At 42.9% G+C, this 26,080-nt stretch overlaps 1 protein-coding gene across 3 annotated transcripts in view; it reads left to right on the top strand.

Moving 5' to 3' along the window:
- Positions 1 to 2,639: 2,639 nt before the first annotated feature.
- Positions 2,640 to 26,080, top strand: part of slc43a1a (solute carrier family 43 member 1a) — a 29,304-nt gene continuing 5,863 nt past the window's right edge. The window contains exons 1-13 of one of the 3 annotated variants that reach the window (XM_054739102.2): positions 2,640 to 2,775; positions 6,659 to 6,820; positions 6,910 to 7,102; positions 7,934 to 7,989; positions 9,596 to 9,672; positions 21,590 to 21,682; positions 21,754 to 21,887; positions 21,982 to 22,109; positions 22,210 to 22,356; positions 22,442 to 22,477; positions 22,556 to 22,691; positions 22,777 to 22,894; positions 23,011 to 23,084. In XM_054739102.2, coding sequence (XP_054595077.1) covers positions 2,703 to 2,775; positions 6,659 to 6,820; positions 6,910 to 7,102; positions 7,934 to 7,989; positions 9,596 to 9,672; positions 21,590 to 21,682; positions 21,754 to 21,887; positions 21,982 to 22,109; positions 22,210 to 22,356; positions 22,442 to 22,477; positions 22,556 to 22,691; positions 22,777 to 22,894; positions 23,011 to 23,084 — 1,427 coding nt within the window. In that variant the 5' untranslated portion in view covers positions 2,640 to 2,702. Of the gene's footprint in view, positions 2,922 to 3,931; positions 4,076 to 6,658; positions 6,821 to 6,909; positions 7,103 to 7,933; positions 7,990 to 9,595; positions 9,673 to 21,589; positions 21,683 to 21,753; positions 21,888 to 21,981; positions 22,110 to 22,209; positions 22,357 to 22,441; positions 22,478 to 22,555; positions 22,692 to 22,776; positions 22,895 to 23,010; positions 23,085 to 26,080 lie in introns of those variants that run through there. The other 2 variants (XM_015946082.3, XM_015946091.3) reach the window with 2 other exon arrangements.

The raw sequence follows: 26,080 nt of genomic DNA, 5'->3' as shown, positions 1-26,080 counted from the left end.
TTCCATCTCAGGAACATTGCAAAGCTGTGTCCCATTCTGTCCCGCTCTGAACTTGAGACTATTATCCACACCTTCATCTCCTCATGCTTAGACTACTGTAACTCTCTTTTCACGTGTCTGAGCAAAACCTCCCTGAATCGTCTACAGGTGGTTTAGAATGCCTGTGCTCAGCTTCTGACCAAGTCTTCCACACACCCACATCATCCCGCTTCTCCTCCAGCTTCACTGGCTGCCATTCAACTTCAGGGTTCATTTCAAGATCCTGGTTCTGGTCTATAGGGCCTTACTTGGCTGCATGGTGGCGCAGTGGTTAGCACTGTTGCCTCGCAGCACGAAGGTCGCAGGTTCAAAACTCACCTTTCTGCGTGGAGTTGCGTGTTCTCCCCATGCATGCGTGGGTTTCCTCCGGGTGCTCCGGTTTCCCCCACAGATCACAACATGCCCTATAGGTTATAAAGAAAAAAAAAGAAAAAAATAATAATTGTACGTCGCTTTGGATAAAAGCGTCTGCAAAATGAATAAACATAAACATGGACAAGCACCATCTTACATTGGTGATTTTCTCAGTCCCTGCACCTCAGCAGGCCCCTGACGTCCAGTGACCAAAGCCTACTGGTTGTCTAGCGCACCAGTAAAGTCCAAAGATGACAGATCATTTGCTGCGGTGGCCCCCAGACTCTGGAACTCTCTCCCCTGAGCCTGAGATCAGTGGACTCAGTGGTCTCCCTTAAAAAGCAGCTGAAAACTCACTTGTTCAAGCTTTTGCGTGACCTTCATCACCCTCTTCTTGTTCTGTTCTTTCTGTCACAGTCTGTGTGTGTGCGTGTGCGTGCGTGCGTGCGTGCGTGTGTGTGTGTGTGTGTGTGTGTGTGTGTGTGTGTGTGTGTGTGTGTGTGTGTGTGTGTTCTGTCTACTATGTTCTCTCTGAGTTTTCTAAATGCAGGTGGACATGTATGGAGAGTGGGTCCAGCTGATGCTGATTTCTCAATCTCTACCCAGGTGAATTGAGGGACAATGTGACACAGCATCATGGCAGATAATTACTCACACTGGGTATCTCTAGACAACCCAAGTTTTGAATACCAGAAAGAATCTTGTTCTTGTGGTTGTGTTTTTTTTTCTTCCAAGACTTGGGTCTCCTGCATTCCTCTGTGACTTCAAGATTCTCAGACGCTATCCCACCCTGTGCCTCCTCAGGTTCTTCACAACTGTCTTCTGCATCTTCTGTACTTCAACCCGCACCTCGAGTTCCACGTCACATAATCCTTCCCCTGGCCGCCCGCTCTCCAGCAACCACCTGCTCCTGATCCTTCCTGGATTTCTCCCGGAGTTCCGCGCCCTTCCGTGCCTCTGAAACCACCACAGGCACACAGACCCAGACAGCCTCTCCCTTCTGGACGTTTGACGCTTGGAAAAACCGTAAGCAACGAAACTCAGACACATATCAACTCCATCTGACCCTCTTGGATTCTGACCCTTCTTTGTTTTCTAGACCCCTCACAAATTAACCTGCATCCAGTCAAGCAGCGCCCTTTGTTATATTTTTTATAATAAACATTTGTTCAACCTTACCTTTTGTCTCCTCCCGTGATTCTGCAGTGCCTCGGGTCGTGACACTTTCTACCTATCCTGCCTTTCCTGGGATCCACTGATTTCCCTCTTTCTTATTTCTTTTCTCATTATTATTATTTTTTTTCTAATTTTAACCATATTTTTAAAATAATTTCTTAAGCTTTTTTTTTGCATTTTGAATCTTTTGTTTGCCTCGTTATTTTTATCTTGAGAGGTGCTGAATAAAAGATCATTATTTTCTTTCTTTCTTTCCATAAAAACTCTGTCTCCATGAATGCCATGGAAGACCTGCCAGTCCAGGATGATACTAGAAGAGCTGAGCAATGCACTGAAGCGTTGCCATGTGAGAAGACAGCTGGAAAGCAGGCCCTACTAGACCTACTATCCCTAACCCCCTTCATGACCTCACATCTCCCTTTTGAAAAGAGGGCGATGTACCACCAAACATGCACATTACAGCTCTGCCTTGTCATAAACCAGTCCCAAGTCTAAAATGATGACCATGATTCTTTAATGTTACCAATTATTTTCACTTGCATTCAGTCTGATTATTTCGGTCACCAAGCAGAATTTGAGTCCCTACTGAGTGATTTTAAGGATTTTTTTTTACTCACAATGCTAGTTGGATCCATTCACTTACTGTGTTTAATGCTAAGTTAAAGCAAAAGGAGTACAGCCAGGTCAGGAAAATGACTGGGATGGTTAAAAATGTCGAAACCCCCCCCCCCCCCCCCCCCCAATTACTCTGGGAAATATGTCAACATATAAAATTTTGATTTTGGGTGGAATAACCCTTTAACGTGTATGCAGTTAGGATGAAAGGGGTTGATGAACATTTACATCACTAGTTTAGGGTTAAAATACAACATTTTAGAGTCTGGATATATTGTGGATATTAGCCCTAAAGTGACTACCCATTATCTCAACTGTCTCTTATCTACTTTCTCCAAACTGCTTTAACTTGTAGGTCAAGTCACCTAAAACTAACGTCTGTACGTTAACCAGCTGTGTTGGTGGGGGTGGGGGGTGGAGGCAGTAGGGTGGTGACTTCTCTTCAGCCATTTGTAAGCTGTTGGAGGAGGGAGGGAGCTGGAAGTCAAATAGGAGAAGAGAGAGAGGTGGAGGCTTTAATGAAGCCAGAGAGGGCTAAGAAGTGGCTGATAGGAGGCTGCCACAGTCCCCAACCTGAAAGCAGCAAACCGGGTCAGTTTATGTGGCTTCAAAATCCAAACGTTCACTTAAAACGTAAAACCCGTGAAATCTGATAAGTTAGATTTATATTTAGGCACAAAACTCAGTTCAAACGTTTATCTGGAGTAGTTTCCTTCCAAAGAAGATCCTCAACTGAAGTAAGTGAATAAGTTTCTACCTAATTACACATTTAGGTTGTTGTTTGTATGTGTAGTTGATGGTAACAACATCCTGGATGAGGCATTTGCCTGGTTTACAGACACGTGGCATGAAACAAGAGGGTCCTCAACTTTTACTCAACGATCTAAAGATACTGTTTAAATCGGAGGGCGTGTGTGGAAAAGTTTAAAGATGGGTTTAGATTATCGGGATCGAAAAAATTGATTTAGTTAAACTGAGCGGGAATAAATGCGGCGGAGTGACTGCCATGCTATTTGTTTCCTCATTCCTTTGTTTAGTAGTCAAACCCGAGTCTTTGTATGATCGTGTTTGGACTTTATTTAATATAAAACACAATGTGTTTAACAACTAAAGCTAGTTTTAACGTTATGTCCGTTTAAAGAGCGATGGCGTTTGTTTCCTCAAGATAATGACTTTGTGACGCCTTCAGTGGCATCCCGTAGAGTCAGAATTTTCACCATTTCAGAAGCAAACGCACATTTAAATTGGACTTTAGTGGCATGTGGGGGATACTTTAAATTGTATTTTTTTCCAAACTGAGATAGTTATATTAACACAACCACAGTTTCATTAGACATAAACATTTTTATGTCAGGAAAAAGAAAACAATAGTTGATTCATTTTAAAACCATCGTAACGGTTGGCCATGAAAAGCTACAAAACACGCATTAGCTCTGGCAGCTAGCTTAAAAAAATAGCAATAATCTATTTAAAATACTTCATACGTAGAGCTGTGTTGTTAGCTGAGGCTCCAATTAAATGATTAAAAGCAACAGCAGTAAAATAAATGGAGGCTTTATGTAAATATTGGTGGGGTAGTGTTTCAAAGCATGATTGTGTGATGATGACTTATCCACTCTGCTGGTATCCTTCCTGGCATTTAGCCTCAGCTTGATTAAATAATCAAACTATTCAGTAGATATCAAACAGAAGACTGATTTCCTTTACTATTTTTTTAAACTGATAATGTATGGATTTTTGTGCAGCACGTAAACGTAGCACTGGAACGGGCCGGGTAACCAGACCCTGGCTGAGGTCATGCCCGGGGAGAAACAGCTGCCAGCCGGCCCGAGCGGGTAGCATCGGAGGGTGGCGCTGTGCGGTATCCACGGGGAACAGAGGCGTCCAGAGCGTGAGGTTTATTTTCTTGGAAACTTGTTAGGATAAAGAGTTTGTCATGCGGTCCTTTGTGTCCCGCAGAGAATGATAAACATTCCTGATCAAGGTCAACAATATTTCCAGCTGGGAAGAAAAGAGGCAGCTCTGGATGTGAGCAGCAGCAGAAACAGTCAAATGATCACGATTGAGCTTTTATTTTTTTAAACAAACACAATGGAAACAGGTTTATATCTATTATGGACCTACCAGTAAACACAGTAGGCCTGAAATTCAATCCCGTTTAAATGCCAAAACCCTCCATGACCGCACCAGTGGCAACATTGCATCATTCCAGGTATTTCAGGAAACAGTTTCCTTATATGGTATCCCTTCCAATCGGCTTCATGTGCCACACACACGCACACACACACACACCACAGGGCTGTGACCGGCCTTCACAGTTGCCTGTCAACACTAAACACACCTTTACTTCCTTGTTCTACTTGTTGTCAGGTCTTTGTTGTGTTGACCCTCCTTTATCATCACACCATCATGTGGACATCCTGCTCAGTTAAACCTAAGGCTGGTTGGTTTTGTTTAACTTGTGTGTCCGTCGGTGTTAACCTGATCTGGGCGGACAAAGACACACACCCGATAGCACAACCTAATTCTTGTGATACCTACGACTCTTACAAGAGTTTAAATTTTCATGGCCGTAGTCTTGATGCTCCAGTTTTAGAAGACATTTTGAGTCAAGCCTACACACAATCAGCACCGATTAGGACGATGGCAGCATGGCTAAATCATTTTGCTGACACCACATTTTAGATTTGCATGAACTCTTTTGCTCTCAGCAAATAGTTCTGACTCCAAATTTAATAATAGTGACCATTTAGGGCTGCACAACATCACTCATCTGTAGTTATTGCACTATTAATATCCAAAGAACTGATTGGATTTCTATAAATCATAGTTCATATGTTCCAGGTGTCAAAATACAGAAAGTGTGGAGGAGAATATGGGTTTAACCCAATGGATGTTGTCATTAAAATGTTACATACTAGTATTGCAGTGGCTTGTTTTAACTAGGTCTTTTGTTTATTATAATCTCGCTCCGTCACCTGTTATTTAAACATCTCATGATGTTTTGGAGGGTTCGTTATGTGCTGAAGTTATAATCAACAAACAGAAATGAAGCCACAGACTAGTGAAGACTATATAAACAATAATGACGATATTTTGATGCAGGAAAAGCAGTCCGAAGATCAGTTACTCAGATTATAAAGTAATCTAACTACAAAAAGAACTAATTAGATTACATATTTAGTGGTAACTTTATAAATTTAGTTTTTTTGACTTTCTAAGCCTCAGAAGTTTTGTTCTCTAACAGTTTGTTTTATTTGTGGCTGGAGAACGTCTCCAGGACTTCAGCAGACCAGTGCGATCCTGTAAACCTTTTAGAGCCAGTTTCATTCATGATTAGTTTCATGCTGAGGCCTTTTCTTTGCCCCAGACTCCACTTTACTGTCTGACTTTATTAACAAGCTCATTTGTAGAGTTATACAACTCAATGAATGAACATCGTGCCGCTCTGTCGCCTCAGTGTTGAGGGCAGGGTAAGTGTGTGTGTGTGTGTGTGTGTGTGTGTGTGTGTGTGTGCGCGCGCGTGCACGCGTGTGCGCATGGTGTGCACAAATGCTGCAGATCTTCACAATGGGGTGTCAGTTACAAGGAAATCCTCCATTCAAACTCTCTTTTCAGCACAGAGGTAGCTCACTGGACTTTGAGTAATCTCATTACACACATGCCTCATGGACATATGCAGAGACAAATCTGTCCTGTTAGACTTTCTACAGTCCTACATGCACACACTCGCACACATGGTTAGAAGATGTCCCCACTGGGAGGAAGTGTTTCCTGCTAGGGGTCCTGACACTTTTTCAGGTTAAAATGGGAAAAGCTGGTTATTTTTGGATCCAGGTGTGTGTTCTGTGGGGTTAAAGTGACCGTTGACCTGTCCCGCCGTGCCTGTGTTTTTAAGGTGGTCGTGACGACTGAACAGACTTTAGTTTAGCTATTTTGTTTGAACGTGGGTCTGTTTACCTAAAGCCCACTTCACTCCTGACCCGGTGTTTCCCAGATGAGGTAAAAGGACAGGAGTCTCAGGCTCGTTCAGTAGGAATTTGCTCTGCTTAGAGATGGAATTATCAGCTGTTTACCTGCTGCTTTCACTTCCAGGGCAAAGCAAAGGGTTGATGAGCTTGACTTTGTTTCAATCGCTGATGTCGAGAGTGAATGGTCACTGTGGACAAAGCCTATACGGGGGTGGAGGGTTAATTAGTGAACTGAGAGGAAATATGTAAGAGTTCATCAAGTTCTTTTGGTAGAACAAACCTCATAAAAGACCAACTTGGTTCAGATGTTTCTTAAAAAGTCAAAATAAATCTGAGACATCAGAAAGCTTCATAAGGAAACGGTAAACGCTCATTAGGAGTTGCAGTAATCTAGATGGTTTGTTTCCCTTTTTGGGAAGTTTTTGTTAAAACACTTCCTGAAAAGTCTTTTTTAACGCCCTGCTTTGTGTTACTAATGACGACCTTCTCTTGCTTTCTTGCAGCTGCAGTCATGGCGCCCACTCTCATTCAGGCCTACAGGAGGCGCTGGTGGATGGCGGTGACGGCAGTTATTGAAAATTTGCTGTGTTCGGCTGTGCTGCTGGGTTGGGGCTCCCTCCTCATCATGCTGAAGAAGGAGGGCTTCTACTCACACCTGTGCTCAAGTAAAGACTCTGAAATCAGCAAAGCATCATGAGATGAAACAGATTGTGTGCAGCAGCTGTGTGGTGACTGTTTGAATTTGTTCACTTAGAAAACAACTCTGTGGTGGTGCACATGGGCAATGCCTCCATGGGTATCGAGGAGGAGTGGCTCCCCTGTGTAGAGCAAGAGGAGATGCTGAACCTGGGGTTCACCATCGGTACCTTCCTGCTGAGCGCCACGACGCTGCCACTCGGCATCCTGATGGACAAGTTTGGGCCCCGTCCAATTCGTCTGGTTGGCAGGTGATGGGTCACAAGTTTATATCTAAATATGTTGAATGAATGTTAATATTTCATTGAAATCAGTTTTATTCATTCAGGCCCTCAGCTGCTCTGCCTTTCTTCTTCTACTGCGACAATTCTGGTTTTAGCAAAGCACACACACACAGAGGGACTGCATTCCTGAAATGGCTTTTGATCTCTTAAGGAGGCTAGGTGGAGCACCTGGTGGTATGTAGAGACTGCAGGGAAGCATACCTTAAACCACACAGCCATAACATTATGACCACCTTAACTTTACCTAATGTTGAGTACAGAAACCATTACTTTTTGGGTCTTTATGGATGCAAACCTTGGTGGGATATAGAGATTGGGAATCAAGTGGTTGCATTAATATGGCTGGTCTATCTGGGCACTTTTTGGGGGTTGAATAAATGTAAACATGAGCTTTTTGTACACCTATAAGCAACATTTAGTCATGTTTACCGAAGTTGAATCTTTGCAACGTGCTAATTGTTGCTATAAAAAGTCACAACTACAACACACACACACGCACGCACGCACGCACACACACACACACACACACACACACACACACACACACTGTTTGAGCCGATAAGACATCAGATGGTCTGTCAGATAAAACACTGAGGCAGTAAAATCTGCAATGAATGAAACTCGTATTGACCAATGGGCTCAGTCAGCTCTCAGCACCTCCTGCTTTCACTCTAAACTTCTGTAGTATTACTCACTCTGTAGTATTACTCACTCTGTGGTATTATGAGTCACACACAGCTGGAGTTTTTACACGTGTTTCTTAATTTCACCCTTTGTACATTTCTTCTTCTGTTGCAGTTCATGCTTTGGTCTGTCCTGTGTGATCATGGCTGCGTCTGCCTACGATCCTCACAGTAAGTCTAACACAGACACATAACCTAACACAGAGCATCACGTACATTGGTATCAATATTGCTGGAGTCTGATGGGCTGTTCACAGACCAGTTGGTCTGGAGGAGCAGCATTCTCCCACATAAACATCGGTTATCCACTTGGACATTCAACAAAAAACAGAAAATGAAATTAAACCTGTTTTTGTTAGGTTTGAAATCCTAATTTTATAGACCCAAATGTCTGGCAAAAACGCTAAAAGTCCAAAGACGGAACCTAATAAAATGAGCTTCAGCCAAACTGAAACGCGCTTTTTTTATCGTTTGATTTACTGTGTGTAGAAGAAGCAGCTGGAGCTCTCTGCTCGGTCAAATCGTTTTTCTGCCTATTGCAGCTTCACATTGTGCTCATACAAAAGCTCAATTGATGCAACACGCTATGACCTTATTGTGTAACCTTTTATTATGAGCTAATGTTAATTAGACAGGTTTATGTTCTGTTGTCTTTGTGACCTGGAGAGTGAGCGGTAGTAGCACTAATTCACTGTGAAGTCCACACCCAGACCAGCTCCACCCTGGTGTGTGTGCATGATCTGATTCAGCTGACCTCCCTACAAATGTTGCTCACCTGTCTGTGATGACCTAGATCTTTCTGTTCACTTGTGAAATTTTCTGCAGTGGACTTAGCTTCATCAACAGCCTCGGTCCTTAAGGGTTTTACCCCTCCCACTGTCCTAATGGTTGTGACCCCACCAGGAAAGTTGACCATCGAGTAGGATGGATGGTTTATCCCTTGGGTCCTTGTGGCAGGGGTGAGGAGTGAGCACTACCTCACCCCAGCCACATGGACCTCAATGGATTAACCATCAATCCTGCTCAATGGTCAACTTTGCTCGCGGGGTCACACCCATTAGGACAGTGGGAGGGTTACATTCAGTTGGACTGATAAGCTAACAGGTAGGCTGGGTTCAGCCGAGACCTGAACTTCACTGTGTGTCTTACAAATTAGAATTTATGAATCTTTGTTTCACCTTCAAGCTGGCATTACATAGAATTCTATAGTTATATTAACATGATGAGTGTGACATCAACGGGCCATTCCAGCAGGAGTGTCTCAGTGTTAGCTAAATCACTTGTAACGGTAAATTAACAGCACTGTCAGCTAATACTGTATATCAACATTGAAGCCATTATGAAATTTAGAAGACTGAAGCTTTGTGTTTGTAAGATGGTCCCAGCTGTACACAGACTATCTGTTAGCTTATCAGTCCAATAGTGTTTCAACTCCAAACAAATGCTATTTAGGATGTTTTCAGTGGCTAAAAGTCATGATTTATATTTTTTACATACAAGAAAATTAAAAATAGCCAAAATATTCTTTTGAAATGCCTAAAAAACTGCAGGTTAAGTGTTGCATAATCCCAACAAATAACTTTGCATTCTTAAATCACCTCCTTTAAATGCAATATTTGATTTTAATTTCTCATTTTCATTTATGATATATGTGACTACTTCTGCCAGTGTTGTTTTATAAAGTGCAGCACTTTGGTCGGTTGTAATGCCGTGTTAAAAGCGCTCTATAAATAAAGTAGTATGGCATTTTGATGTTTTTTTTCATTTGTTTTCACAGGTCTGTCCGCGCTCATCTTCTTAGCTCTCTCCCTGAACGGCTTCGGAGGAATCTGCCTTACTTTCACCTCTATCACGGTAAAATACACAACTCACAAAAGTCTTAAAATTTAGGTTCTGCGGTAGAATCCGACCACCGTTTGGATCTCAGACAAACTAATAAGAAACCCTTAGGTCGGTAAAGTGAAACCGCTCTGACCTGTGATCTCACATTGCTCCTATCTCACTGGTAAAAGAAACGTTTGTGTTCGTCTGCGTCATAGAAAAGAATCTGAAATGAACGAGAACAAAACAGAAACAGTAAAAACCGAAGAGAATAAATAAAGCAGTATTGATGGAGCCACAGTAGCAGTCGGCCTGGTCGTCAGCAGGGCTGCTCCGGTGAAAGCAGAGACGTTACAGCGAAGCATCAAGGTGAAAGTGTGACAGTGTTGGCCCACATCAGTGCAAGAACAGATACAAGTTATTAATGGCACTGAATGCTTGTGCATGGTCCAAACTACTGGTGGAATCTACTGCACACTGCCAAGTGTTATTAAGGAGCTTTAAAACAAAAGAAAATGGAAAATAATAATCAAACTAACTTGATTTTAGTCAGGTCTAAAAAAAATACCTCCCACCTGGATTTAAGGCTTTAATGGGTCACAAGGGTTTTGTTTTCATTTTCAAAAAGAGTACGGTAAATATTCTACTGTTTCCCATCAAAGTAACACAGGTAATGTCGGTTGGTGCAGTTTGTAAAACACTGGTGTTCAAAGCAACAATTAGCTGTTTGATCAGAGATCAGCTCAGATTAAACACAAGCTAACCTGTGGGGTTAGATTTTCACATATAAAATGTTTCAAATACGATTGTGCAAATGTTATAACCCCAACATTTTCTCATTTCTAATGACCTAAATGAAGAACCCAGCTATGGTGCGTTCAACTGAGCTGATTATATTGAGTATTGATCTTTACTATTGACTGTTAGACGATCTGTAGTGTCGTTTCTCCTAATAAGGATGAGCTGGTGCATATTTTCATAACTTTTATGTTTTTGGTGGATTTTGCTTGAGTGTTTATAACAAAAGCAAGAGTGAGACAAACAGCTGTAGCCTCTTGTTCAGACCACTTTAGAGGTTTTAGAACATTTGTTGCATCCTTCAAGGATATTTGAGTCATTGTTTGATTTGCTAAATTTTTAAAACAAAAGAAAACCAGGAACTAAGACTAAAGTGAACCTTTTTTTTCTCTGATGTGGTTTGGAAGTCACATTCTAGGAAATGTGAGATCAGTGGAGCCAATGAGCAGAAACATTTAGATCTTGTGTGTGTGTTATGACTGGAACACGTGTTTTTATTTACCCTCACATCAGAGGGGTGTGTGTGTGTGTGTGTGTGTGTTTGGGTACTGGGGATCTTATCTTGGCCCCTTGTGCCCTGGCAGGTATTTAGGTTTGCGCTGCGTGTGGGTACATAGTGTTTTTGGCAGAGCTGGATGTGACCTCCCAGAGCTGGAAAGTTCCTCATTAATGTTTCCACCAATGACATCCTGTGTTCCATCACACACCCTCCATGACGCTCAGCCCCTCAGCTTCACCTAAAACAACCCAAGGACACAGCTTTGTTCTGGGTCTGCTAACCCTGCTGCACAGTGTTTAATATATCACGTTTTATTTTAAAGATCTGCACAGTGCTGCAGACATGTACGCGTGTTTATTTTCATGTAAGCATAAAGCAAATGTTTGGACAGTGAGGGTCTGATTATGACAGATTGTTTTTTCTTAAGAGCATTGATTGTAGCTGAAGGCTGTGGGACATAATACCCGCCTGAGATAAAAGAACATCATTTATTGTTTCATGAAAATTCTCTGACGGAGCAGTTGAAGAAATAGAAACGTGTGAAAACGATTGGTTTCTAGCCGTGATGTTAATGTGAAAAATAAGATTGTTAACTAAATTATTCACACAAGAAGGAAAAGATTAAAGGATAAAATGTGACTAAGATTTTCTGATCTACTTGTAGCTTTTGGAATATTTGGTGAAAAATTCTTAAACAAGACTCGGTTTGCTTAGGTGCTTGAACTTCTAGAAAGTGCTTGAAGTTTGGGTAAAGTGCTTGAAACTAACAGATTTTTTTGTAGCACAAAATATTTCTTTTTATGAGACAAGGAAGTGAGAAAAGTGAGAAAACAAAACAGTTTAGCACAAAATGTTCTTTTCCAGCATGTGTAAATCCTCACTAGTGTAGGGTGCTGGGAATTATTGAAAACTTACTTTGAAAGTCATTGAAGGGTGCTTGAATTCAATAAGGTGACAAAGCTGTACAAACCCTGGCGAGGAATGTCTGGATTTCTAATTAGCTTTACTGTCACATGAGGTGGGTCAATGCCACCTTTTCCTAACTAATACAAAAAAAAATACATTTTCATCTATCATGTGGGGCAGAGCGTGGTCCTTTTTCATCCTGTTGACAAAACAAGCCATGTTTGGTTCACTCAACATTTCTGTTCATTAATAAATGAAAAATGTATTTTATTTTGCCTTGTAGAACTGATTTAAACCCAAAACCACAATTATTATTCCTTCTGAACTTGTTTGACCTCATCTGGCTCCTCTTTTATGCATCTGATTGGGTTCATTGGTGCTGACTGACCTCCACATTGAGTACGTTTACATGCAGTCAATATCCGGGTTATGATCGGATTAAGGTCGGGATTCGGGTTTCTGAGTTGATCAGAATAACCCGTTTACAAGCATAAATAGAAAGAGTTACCTCTAACTTGCATAACCCGATTTAAATGCGGACGCTGGGGTAGCGTCAGGACGTATGGACTACGTCCAGATGCAATATGCGTCATTTCCGGTTCTTCTTGTTCCAGTATCCGTGAAAACAACATGTTTCCCAGTTCGGAAGAGATAGCGACCGCGTTTGTTTGAACTTTATTGCTGGTATTGACCCACTAGCAGCTCTTACCGCGACTTGCCATGTTGCTCCCAACTTGTTGTTTACTTCCGGTGTTCTGGCGCATACAAGACGTCTCGCTACTCAAAAGACCAAGATTCCTTGTGAACAGAGCATGCGCAGAACACACGCTTTGATGGGGATATCCCGGTGTGCGTTTACACGACCAAACATTCGGGTTAGAAAAGGGTTACCCCAGGTGTAGTAACCGGGTTTTTAAAAACCCGGTTATGAGCATATCCGGGTTTTTGGCGGTGTTTACATGGACCTGCGGAACCGGGTTATTGTGAATATTCGGGTTTTAAAAGGGTTACTGGCTGCATGTAAACGCACTGAGTGGTGCTGACTGACCTACACACTGTTGCTGTTGTTCTGTAGTTAATAACAGGATGGACACACACACACACACACACACACACACACACACACACACACACACACACACACACACACACACACACACACACACACACACACACACACACACACACACTTACTTCATAACTAATATCATGTGCTTTCAAGGAAAGTTTCAAGACAGGAAGTTATAAAACCAAATCACTTTTGTTAAAGTTTTTGTGCTTCACTCTGTGTAATAAATTAGAATTATTTTGAATGTTGATAAATAAAAACCATTATGAGCCCTGTGTTATACATAGTAATAAAACAATAATGCAAAACGATGCTTGAAATAAAAGCAGAAAATTGGCTGGAAATTATAAATACTTTAGTATTTAAACCAATAAACCAAACGAATTGTTGGTTCTTTTTTAAAACACAGAAAAGGTTTATTTTTACCTTGCTGATAGTTTTTTCGCAGCTGCAAACTTCCTTAGAGCTGACGCTGATGGTGGCGTCACTTCCTACTCCATTTCTCCCCTCTCCGATGATATAGTCCCATGCACGATCCAATGTGTAAAGGGCGACAATGCCCTCTGCTGCCCACGAAGAAACGGAGTAGGAAGTGACGCCACCATCGGCGTCAGCTCTGAGGATGTTTGCAACCACGAACGAAACTGTCAGCAAAGTAAAAAGAAACCTTGAGCATAATGAATCATAGAGGGAAGCGAGCATGGAGTGTGCAGTAGAGTGGGGGACGAGTGCTGGGGGGTGCTAGTTTAGAAGATGCTCTCTGAAGAGATGGATCTTCAGGGGTTTCTTGAAAATCGACAAGTACGCCCCAGTTCTGGTAGTGCTTGGTAGATCATTCCACATCTGTGGAGCGATACATGAAAAGAGTCTGGATTGTCCTGACGCTTGGTGTAGGCGCTGCTAGCCGACGATCCTTTGATGACCGGAGCGGCCGTGACGTGATGTAAGCCTTTGCAAAAGTGTTTTTTAACTGCATCATTTATAACTTACTTGAAACAGCAAAAAAAAAAAAAAAAAAAAAAATCCAAACCTTTCATTCCTTCCTAACGATTATTTTAGCGCGACTGCTCTCGGTTACTCGTGGAATGGCCACGCCCACCATTTGTTGGTTTATGATAATAATAATAATAATACCACCGCTGAGATTATTAGTGCCATGCCTCTGGCAGAAACACAAGCTGATGGGTCAGATTGTCACATATATTTATCATTATAAACTCACCTGGGTGTGACCTGGGGGTTATACTATGCATCGATCTAATCCCAAAATCCAGGCTCTTTAAAAATCCAGGTTTAACATACCCATTCCAATACCATGAAAGTGGCTAGCCTGAAACCCCTCCCAATCACCATGGTAACACATACTGGAGAACAAACCTGCTCCGTGGCAGGCTTGCAGCTAGACTTGCAGATGCTTGGTGAACATGACTGGATGAGGCATGTTATGTCCCCTTTTTCTTAGCAGCTGGCAGCTATGAGGTGGTGCATTAGCGTGCTCCTCCACATCGAGAGGAGCCAGTTGAGGTGGCATCTAGTTAGGATGCCTCCATGACACCTCCCTGGTGAGGTTTTACGGGCACGTCCAACCGGGAGGAGGCCTAAAGGAAGACCCAGGACATGCTGGAGGGACTAATGGGCCATTCCCATCTGTACCTGGTTGGCCCGGCTCGGATAGCATAGCTTGCTTACATATCTTGAGCCCCCTTCAGACAGGCCATGAAAAACGGAAATGTTCCGGAGTCTGTCCGTAAGACCTTTCTGTCTGAATACAAACATCCGGATAACGTATTCCGGAATTTATCCGGACAAAGCCCCTAGTAACAGGTCCGGACTTGTTACGGACAGGGTGGCTGCTTCAGACTGGTGAGGTAAAGTTACGGACAAGAGGGAGGGGGAGGAGGAGGGGACGGGGGGACGCTGTGCGCACCTAGATAGCTCGCTACTGTAGCATGCGGCGAACCACGGCAGCTCGCCTCCTACGGTACTGCCTAGATGCGCGACGGAGCGCTTCACACCGCTTCAGTGATTCCTTTAACCACTGAGCTTCATCATCCAGGTCTCTTATGCGTCTTTGTGTGCGCAGAATTATGCTTAAGCGCCTCGTGATTTTTATCTTGAGAGGCGCTATAGAAATGATGTTTTCTTCTTCTTCTTCTTCTTAACATAAGTCCGATTCCCACCCCACCCCCCGCCGCCGTCAGACATCTGGAACTTTTCCCTGCTGTGTGAACGCAGCCGAAAGGACAAGTTCCGGTACAAAAGTGGTGTGTCTGAAAACACAGTTCCGGTTAAAAACCGGTTTGAATTGTCCGCAAATGTTCCAGGATGTCTATCTGAAAAGGGCTTTGGTGGCCTGCCTTTTTTCAGGGTGCAACAAGACTGTTTTTCAGCCCTCTTTCTGAGGTGGTCTGCTTCAGTCTGACCAGGGCCAACACACCCACTGCTGACAGCAATTTCACACCTTCCATTAGAGCAAGCCTCTGATTGGTGGGTAGAATCAGCCCACATGGGCTTAAGGCATGCTCAATTCATTATCATTCATTATCATGCTGATTACCTAGAAGCTGAAAATGTCTCTGACTGCATTCCTTGCATACCTAAGCAAGGATGAGTGGAATCAACTGGGGCCGACTGGAGCTATCCGGGCAGGGCCGACCAGGTACAGATGGGAATGGCCCATATGTCTCTCAGCTGGTCAGGGAACACCTTAAGCCGGGCGTACACTGTGCGACTTTTTCACTCGTAGCACTCAGCTTCAGCTCAAAATGTACGACTTCCTTGCAGAGCAGATCTCACGAGTCATGTGCTCACACTGTACGACCCAGTTCTGGGATGCGACCTGACTGCTCACACTGTACGTCTGGTAGCAACACGTCGGACCTAAAAATATGCTAAAAATAGCAGTTTTTACACAACACGTCAGACTTTTTGGTCTTGTTTTGCCTGTTGTCCTTCGGGAGTGCTGCAGGAGGACACACAGGGATTAATGGGGGTTGGATGAGGAACACGAAATAAAGAAAGTAAATCTGTGTTTAGTGATCAGTTTAGTTTGACATGAACACGACAAACACGCTTTCTTGACAATCTTTGTGAGTAATAAAACGTGTAGACATAAAAACGAACAGCGTGTGTTATTAGTGAAATAGCGGGCGAGCAGTGTTGGTGCAGGATTGCGCATGCGCCGTGAGTGGTTCTGGTACTTTTTGGGTCGCAGCTGCTCGCAGCGCCGCTTCAACAGTGCGATACCCTCACGAGGGACGAGCAAAATATTAAACATGCCAGAAGTCCGTGCGAGCTCACGACTGCTGATCGGCAGCTGGTCACGTGGTGTTAATCGCCTCTCGTAACCCCCTGTACACTACACGACCGCTCGGCGCAAAACTCGCCCCGATGTCGTGGATTCTCGCACAACTGGAAAATCGGCTCAAAAAAGTGAAAAAGTCGCACAGTGTACACCTGGCTTTAGGATTCTCTTGGAGGAGGTGCCCCTAGTGGCTGGGTAGAGGAAAGTCTGGGCTGGGCCTCCCTGCTTAGGCTACTCCTCCCGCAACCCGACCCCAGATAAGCGGCCGAAAATGGATGGATGGAGTTTAAACATTTAAAAATTATTCTAATTGGATTCTTAACACTTTTTGTATTTAATCTTCAGCAGCAGTAGCTCAACAGGTTAAGCGGGTTGTCCAGTAATCGGAAGTTTGCAGGTTCGATCCCAGCTCCAGACAGAGAATTGTGCTGTTGTGTCCTTGGGCGAGACACTTAACCCACCTTGCCTGCTGGTGGTGGTCAGAGGGACTGGTAGCGCCAGTTCTCGGCAGCCTCACCTCTGTCAGTGCGCCCCAGGGCAGCTGTGGCTACATCGAAGCTCATCCCCACCAGTGTGTGAATGGATGAATGATACACTGGAGTGTAAAGCGCTTTGGAGTCCTTACTCTGAAAGGCACTATACAAGTGCAGGTCATTTATCATTTATCATTTATTTTCAGTCAGGAGCGTGTCATTCCACTGATGTTGCTCCTGATGTCAGCATTATTAAAAGTATAAATATATATCAGCTTTTGTCTGGGATGGACCCATATAATTAACATGCTGTCCTCGTTATGAGTATGTTACACTAACCTACAGTAATCTACCTTACAAGTGCCAACATAAACATATGTAAGAAGAAATACTTTATTGATGTGACTATATATTTTAACAGCTTGTACTCAGGTCACACATGACAGACATGGTAGTATTTGTTCTAATTAACATGTGTGATGTTTTGACCTCGGTGTTTCTTTGTGGCAAACAATTTACAGCGTTAACTTTAGGGTCACATGACCACTACAACTGTATCTTCTTAAAACTCACAGCTGCTCAGCAACAACAAAGTCCTTAAGTCTCTACTCATCCAGACTCTGGAACAGACCATGAAAACAACACATAAGTGATGACAACATGGACAAAAAGAGATGAAGCAGACTTCCTGCGTTGCCATGGAAACATGTAAACGCCGAGCATTCTAACTAGTGCCAGCCACACAGCTTTAATCCAACAGGTGTTGGTCTCTGTTTTAGTTCTGATATCTTTGTGGTCCTCGAAGGCATGAATGAATAATTACTGTTCCGTCTGGGAGAATGAGAACATCACTTATTGGCATTTATTGTGGGTTATCCAGCTTAAACTGAAGTGTCTGCATGCAGGAGCCTGTCTGGTGATAAATGTGTGTTCAGTTGTTCTCTGCTGGAGTTTGTGGAGGCTGTCAGAGGAGCCGCTGCAGGGAACCCAGCCGGTCTCGTATATATTTGTTTAAAAAATCAAACTTCAAAAGCTTCCACATGAGTCTAAACCTTCCACCAACGTCTGATGTAAGTTTGCTGCAGCTGGACGCTGATGCTCAGAGGGATGAGGTGCTCCTCGGCTGTGGTTTAGTGATTCCTGCTGGGGTCTCTTGTGGACAGCTCAGCTGGAGAGACATCTTCCTTTTATCAGCTTTAATGTTTATTGTTACACCGTTTAGGATTTTTAGGGATTTTTATGCTCATCTTTTCAACATTATTACAACTAAATTCCTAATTCCTCCTGTTAAGTGAAGACGTAAAATACTTGAGACACAGAGAAATGAATGTGTGACCATAAAAAACTTTTTAAGACTTAGTTGTTTTTTTATTTTGTTTTAGTTACTTTCACATTTGTGTTTCTGTCTCCTTGTCTAATAGCATTCATCTAAAGCCAGGTGTACACTGTGCGACTTTTTCACTTTTTTGAGCCGATTTTCCAGTCGTGCGAGAATCCACGACATCGGGGCGAGTTTTGCGCCGAGCGTCGTGTAGTGTACGGGGGTTACGAGAGGTGATTAACACCACTTGACCAGCTGCCGATCAGCAGTCGTGAGCTCGCACGGACTTCTGGTGTGTTTAATATTTCGCTCGTCCCTCGTGAGGGTATCGCACTGTTGAAGCGGCGCTGCGAGCAGCTGCGACCCAAAAAATATCAGAACCGCTCACGGCGCATGCGCAATCCTGCATCAACACCGCTCGCCTGCTATTTCCCTAATAACACACGCTGTTCGTTTTTATTTCTACACGTTTTTTTTACTCACAAAGATTGTCAAGAAAGCGTGTTTGTCGTGTTCATGTCAAATTAAACTGATCACTAAACACAGATTTACTTTCTTTATTTCGTTTTCCTCATCCAACCCCCATTAATCCCTGTGTGTCCTCCTGCAGCACTCCCGAAGGACAACAGGCAAAACAAGACCAAAAAGTCTGACGTGTTGTGTAAAAACTGCTATTTTTAGCATATTTTTAGGTCCGACGTGTTGCTACCAGACGTAGAGTGTGAGCAGTCAGGTCGCAACAGAGAACTGGGTCGTACAGTGTGAGCGCCTGGCTCGTGAGATCTGCTCTGCGAGGAAGTCGTACAGTTTGAGCTGAAGCTGAGTGCTACGAGTGAAAAAGTCGCACAGTGTACGCCCAGCTTAAGAGACAGAGGCTTGTAGTTTAATTAGCCACCGCTGGTTACCATGGTGACCACAATGAGCTACTGAGAACAGCTTTAACATTTCTTTTTATCTTGGTTCTGTATACACTTGTTTAAAACTTTATATATCAAACATTTCAACAAAAGAAAATCATAAATGACTATTTGACTTTAAAAATGTGTTTGTTAGATTTTAATCTTCACTTTTTTAATCTTCTACTTCTCTTTCTCTTTTAATTAGTGGTTCTTCCACATGATTAGTGGTGAAACATGTTTCTGTCCTCATTAATCTGCCATTTGACATATTTTCTCAGTAATTAAAGTCCTAATTAATTTCTGTGCCAAAGTACTACAACACCCAAGTGAGTGAGCACAGCGGGAGTAGAGTCTGAACTGATCAGTGATGGCAAACGAGCGGCTAGAGCTCAGTCTGTGTGTGACTCTGACCCCAGTTAACCCGTGACTGCCTTCGACGAGTCCCGGATCAGTGCCCAGGACATTTGTTGCCAGTTCTTGTGTGAAATATGTATTTTATAGGCTTTGCCAGCCATTCAGTCTGTCATCTCACTCTGATGGCATGTCCTAGCATTATCAAGAGATTAAAAATAACTCCATTTCACTCAGAAGACCCTCTTGTATAAATTCCTCGAACCCCCGTTGCAGATCCGCTGATCTTACTGCTGTGAACGCGATGTGAAGTTTTTCCCAGGATTCTCAGAAGCCGTGAATGAGAGCGGCTGTTCCCTGCCGTGTTTTTTTTCATCTCACTCAGACAGACAGGCTCTCTTCTGAACATCCTGAGGAGAAAACCCCTTTTTTTTTCCTGTTTACCTGCTAACCATTTGGTGTGTGTTCTCAAAGTGACCTCATGCTTCCCAGAGCTGCACAGATGCACATTATAGGCTGTTGGTTGTGAATTGACACAGAGTCGTGATCCCAATGCAGCACTGAAGCGACACACAGATGCTGGAAGAAATGTTCATAGAAAAACAGTGATTGCAGCAGCAGCTCAGGGGGGAGAGAGGGTTGTAGGATCGATCCCGGCTCTGATGCTAGTGCTCAGCAGCCTCGCCTCTGTCAGTACGCCTCAGGGCAGCTGTAGCTGCAATGTAGCTCATCACCACCAGGGTGTGAATGGGGGAGTGACTCGTTGTGTTGTGAAGTGCTTTTGGGGGTTCTAGGACTGAAGAAGGTGCTATTCCAAATACAGTTAATTTACCATAGGCTGTTGGTTGTGAACTGACACAGAGTCGTCGTCTCAATGAAGCGCTGAAGCGACACACAGATGCTGGAAGAAATGTGATTCGTAGAAAAGCACACCTGAAGATTCTCCCTCACATCTTGCTGATTCAGGAGTCTAAAAAAAGCTCAAGGAATCTGGAGACTGGACTCTTAAAGTTCCTGAAAACCACCTGCTGGCAGACCTAACTTCCTTTCTGAAGAAACCCAGTCACTCAGTAAAACTGGAATAGATGCATTTTATGTTTGAAGATGGAAAAAGGTTTCTTTTAGTCCTATTATTATTCGTTTAAGGCTGTCGCTACCTCAAGTTTTTTCATTTATTGGCTTCAGATTCAGCAGAAAAATGCTTTTCTTCAGTTTCACCATGTCAGCAACTGTCTTTATAAAATGAGTAGTTCACACATATGAAGTCACAGCATGAGTTTTTAGAGTAAATTAGACACCGTTACAGTGTTAGCTGCTATAATCAGTATTTATATTAACAATGGATCACAGAGGATTACCACCAGTTTGGGATTTGTAATTATTTCTGTTTCCTTTTCTAGCCTGAACCTTACTGCCGTGACTCTCAGTTTTATCAGGATTTTTTTTCTCTGTTCTTGGACTTTGATATATTAAATAATCATGACTGACTCAAAATAGCTGTCAGTGTTGCCCCTGTTGGCTTATTTGGCCTGTAGACCAAACAGCCTTGTTGAATAGATAAGAGGTGTCTGCCCACCCATCTTTCTCTTCTCTTTATTTGATAAGCTGTGTTTGGAGCTCAGCACATCAGTGTGTTACCGTGAGATCAGTGCAAAAGCAGAAAGGGTCAGCGACCCCTCTCGGTGAACCCTGACTGCGGGGAGCTCAGGTGACATTAGCAGAAGTTTGGCAGATCGACAGTCACCGCTGCTGCATATGTACAATCCCTCACATGTGATTTTCTAACCACGACTGACCCATTTCACCTTCTAATTAAAGGATACTTAGTTACTCCAGCACAATGGATCTTTGTCGTGTTTTTTAATCCTCTTACGGCGGTAAATAGGTCAACCTGATCTATAACGTGTTGGTGCCTGCCACCATGCTCTTGTTGCCATGTGTCATGCATGTCCTCGTGGTGTGTCTAAAGAATGCTGTGGAGTTCATCTAGAGGTCTGAGGTCCCATCAACTCTCGTTCTTTTGGTCATTCTGGGAATTTTTCTGGAATTGCCGTTAAAAATAGGAGAAAGTTTGTGTTTAAACTGATTGTGATATAAAAGTTCATATTTTAATGAATCTGTAGGAAGTTTTAGTCCTAAGGGGTGTGCATAGAATCAGTGAACTGCCTATTTGAGTGTTTGATGAGTGCTGATAAGAGGCAGCCTACTGCCCCCTGCTGGCCAACAGAGGTTCAACCAAATGCAATGGTTAACGCACTGTTAAACAAGCACAATAAATGTGTGTGTGTGTGTGTGTGTGTGTGTGTGTGTGTGTGTGTGTGTTTGTGCAGCTCCCCAACATGTTTGGTTCTCTGAGCTCCACCATCATGTCTCTGATGATCGGCTCCTACGCCTCCTCTGCTGTCACCTTCCTCGGCGTTAAGGTAAACAAACCAGCATAGTTGTGGTTAGCGCCATCCCAGTCCTAAACTAAACAATCTACCGTCTCTTCCAGCTGATCTACGACGCAGGTGTGTCCTTCCGTGTGATCATGTGGATGTGGGCCGGTCTGGCTCTGTCTGTCTTTTTAAACTGTTTCTTCAACTGGCCCAAAGATGGCTTCCCAACACCTCATGAGGTGGACTACAGGTGAGCACCATCATCTTGTTATATGTATTTCCTGTAATCTAAGGCACAGAAAGTGTTGATTTTAATCACATTTAAAAAAAATTTATACAAACAGTAAAATCCTCACACTGCAAGAGGTGCCGTCATCTGACCAGAAGGCAGTTGGAGAGAGGCTGAGCCACCAAAACGGAGACGTTCAACACTCCACAGAGAAGCTTCCTAATGGATCAGAGTCTAAAACAAGTGAGTTAAACACACATTCACTCACCTGGGAGCCTGCAGGGGGATGATGAAGGGAATTGCTACTCTGAACTTAGTTCACTCACTCATTCTCCTCGCTCAGGTTCTGTCCCTTTCCGCCGGTCTGTGTTCTCTCCCATCTTCCTGTGGAGTCTGATCACAATGGGAATGACTCAGCTGAGGATCATCTTCTACATGGGAGCGATGAATAAGATGTTGGAAATCATAGTCACACATGGTGAAGAGCACCGTGAGTGTCCCACAAACCTTTAAACACCAAAACATTTTTGTTGGATGAAATGTGTTGTTTATTTTTGTTGTTGTTTACATTTCAGCATCTGATACGACTTTGGTTGAGGCAGAAGAGAAAGGTGAGTTTACGTTTGTGCTCTTCGTGTTTTGTCCAATCCTTTCACTCTTTACTCATGAAAATCTTTTTTTCCTTTCAGTCAATTTGTACTCCTCCATCTTTGGCACTCTGCAGCTGCTTTGTCTTCTAACATGTCCTCTGATTGGCTACATCATGGACTGGAAGATGAAAGAATGTGACCCGGTGGTGTGTGCTTCCTCAGGAACAGTGCAGAGGTATGTACCGCCATCAATACTTACGTTTGCAATAACACAAGAAACTCGTGAGATAACTAAAAACCTTGTCTCTGTTGATAAACAGTGCTAAAAGAGACCGAAAGATCCAAAAGCTGACCAACGCCATGAGAGCCTTCATCCTCACCAACATCCTGCTCATCATCTTTGGATTTTGCTGCCTCGTAGAAAACATGCCTCTTCAGGTAGCACACACACACACACACACACACACACACGTGCACACACCACAACAATAAACCAAAAAAAAAAAAAAATTCAAACAGCTGAACCTGATGACTCTGCTGTTTCCTTGCGGTAGATCTTAACATTCATTGTCCACACGATGGTCCGGGGCTTCATCCATTCCTGCTGTGGAGGTCTTTATGCTGCTGTGTGAGTGCTGCACCACGACACACATCTCACATCACAACAACTAGAGGATAGGTTACCCCAAGGCATGGAAAGTTTCTGGTTTTAAATCTCCAAAACAAAACAAACATCAAAGTTGTGTCATAACTGAATTTTACAAGGTTTAAATTGTTAATATTAAAGTTCTAGTAATAAAACTCTTTTCTGACTCATTTGGTGTTATGTCCTAGCACCTCATAAACACCAAAAGTAGAGCAGGCATTTACAGTGTGATAAAAGCATCCAGATGTGCTGGCTAAAGTAAAAACAAACAAACAAGCACACAGTAACGTAGGATGAGGTCTCTGGACAGTGGTGGCTCCTGAGAAATGTCTTTCTTTGGGGGGGGGGGGGGGGGTATTTATGAAGACAATGGCTGCTTGTATACCTACTTTGAGATTTCCCCTTTAGCTACAGGCTTAATGTCTGAGTCAGCCTGTAAAGTTTAGTAAATGAATAATTCACTGTAACATTAATGTCAACAAGATAATTAAGTTTCAAACAGAAACACGTTTCAAGGTCAAAGATTTTAATGCTGACATATAACATGGTCATGGTCAACCCACAGTCCCAGTTATTCTCAAAATCTAACTCTGACCAAGGCCTCGGAGATGAACAGAGCTCCAAGCTTCCTGCTGATCTAAAGAGAAACTTCCTCAGTCACACACATTTATTCAGTTTCACGTCAAATTCATTTCTCATGGTGCTTATTGGTTTCTTCTGCTAGAGAGTGTTGAGTATGTGTTCCTAGGTGAACAATAAAAGACAGTGAAAACAATTATTTACAGTTAAACACTGACAATTAATTTCTAAGCCACAGAAAATGATAACAGTTTACAGGATCCTGGGTCGATCACCGTCTAAGTCCCTGACCACCATACATCACCTTCAGAGGACTCTTTGGGAGTTCGACTGAAGCCTGTCTCCTGACCCGGGTTTTATACTGTTACAACCACTAAGGGAATGTGCAAATATGGTCTCTTCCCACTGGTGTCCATCTTTCTATGAGGATGAAAATCACCTAATTTCCAGGCAGTCTGCAAAATATGTCAGCACAAAAAACATACTTCCTTCTGTTTATTGCTCTTTTCTAACTGAGACACTCGGCCCTAATCAGGGTCATAAGTCTCTCAGTTCCTTCTGGGGTCTGGTGCCCTATCTCTTTGTGCACTTTGACCCGGGCCACCATTAACTCATGTAATGCTCTAGTGGTCCTTGCTGCTGAGTTCAAAAGTGTAACTTCTCATGCAGCTTTTAAACATGTATTTTACTTTAACCTTAACCCTCCCACTGTCCTAATGGGTGTGACCCCGCCAGGAAAGTTGACCAATGAGCAGGGTTGATGGTGTATCCCTTGGGTCCATGTGGCAGGGGTGAGGAGTGAGCACCACCTCACCCCTGCCTCATGGACCTCAAGGAATAAATCATCAATCATCCTGCTCATTGGTCAACTTTCCTGGCGGGGTCACACCCATTAGGACAGTGGGAGGGTTAAGGTGTGACCATATTAGCAGCTTTAATAAAAAATATGTCAAAGGCATTTTAATATATGTGAAGTATTAGTTATCAAATCATGGTGAGTAAATAAATGGTTTCATTATATAGCTTGCAAGAATAAGCATTCTGTTTTAGTTATATAAAATAGGAGACTTGAGAATAAAAAGCCTTTAATACTTTCATTACATGATTGAGTCACAGAGTCAGTATTCTTTATTGCATTGTGCAATTACAAAATCAGCTAAACTTATGGATCTTAAGTGGTTATAAAATATCAAATAACTATTCTATCTCCTTGTGTGATTATCTGAGCCTTAAGCTGAGTGCTAGTGGGGGATATAGCCCAACAAGAGTGAAGGAGTGTCCTACTCTATCTGTCAGGTGCAGCCTGGAGTCAGAATTCAATTCAACTCAAAGATACTTTATTAATCCCAGAGGTAAATTGATTGCTGTAGTAGCTCAGAATAATAATAATAATCAAGTCATCAAAGAGTTATTGTATATTACAATGGCTGTTGGCAGGAAGGATCTCCAGTAGCGGTCAGTGTTGCAACGAAACTGAAGAAGCCTCTGACTGAAGACACTCTCCCGTTGTCGGACAGTCTTGTGAAGAGAATCCTCAGGGTTGTCCATAATTTTCTTGATTCTCTGGAGAATCCTTCTTTGCATTATCTCCTCCAGTGGTTCCGAAAGTGCCGATACTCTGGCTGAGTCCTTGAAAGGGCTTGGAGTTCCTCCATCTTGTTGGCCAGTGATCTCACATTGCCCATTATGATCGATGGAAGAGTTGATTTGAATTTCCTCTTTCTCTGTCTCCGTTTTGCTCCCGCTCTGCACCCTCGCTTCTTGCGTTTTAGCTCATTTGGGATTTGTGGCTTCAGTTGAGGTATTATTTCAGCCTTTCCAATGTTAATCAGCTGCTCCCGATTGTAAACCAGCTTGTTGCCATGGTTATGCATCATAACAAATGCTCAAAAAGTGAGAAAAGCTAAAAAATAGCAGTAAAAATCCTCCAAGCTTCACAGCACCAGAAACAGAAAAGTAAAGTGTCCAAAAAAATACAGTTTTTCTTGAGAAACTAGAAGAAAAAATGCCCAAGAAAAGGCAAAACTTACATATAGTCAACAGAGCTACTCCAACATGCAGCCACTCAGAGCAGCACAGTTCTGGAAAAAAGAAGGACTTGACATAAACTGAAACTCATCACACAATAAAGTGTTTAATAAAATGAGAGATGAATAAATGCAGAATACAATGAAGCTACTGGAGTAATTATAATGGATTAGCTGATCATAAGACAAACACTCAGCAAATTTCAGAATGAATTTGTAACAATTCCCCCTTTGAGCTCTCTAAGATAGTTCACTCCATTTCAGTTGAAATCTCTTCTTCAGGACGCTCTGGTGAATTAAGAAGAGTGAGCAACACCTTCCTCACCTCATCATTAGAGAGGGCTTTATTGATCCGTTGCTCCAGGAGGCAGC

Source organism: Nothobranchius furzeri, chromosome 1 (genome assembly GCF_043380555.1).
Source record: "Nothobranchius furzeri strain GRZ-AD chromosome 1, NfurGRZ-RIMD1, whole genome shotgun sequence".
Taxonomy (NCBI): Eukaryota; Metazoa; Chordata; class Actinopteri; order Cyprinodontiformes; family Nothobranchiidae; genus Nothobranchius; species Nothobranchius furzeri.
Note: the sequence above shows the minus strand (reverse complement) of the source record. Positions and strands in the feature narration are given on the sequence as shown.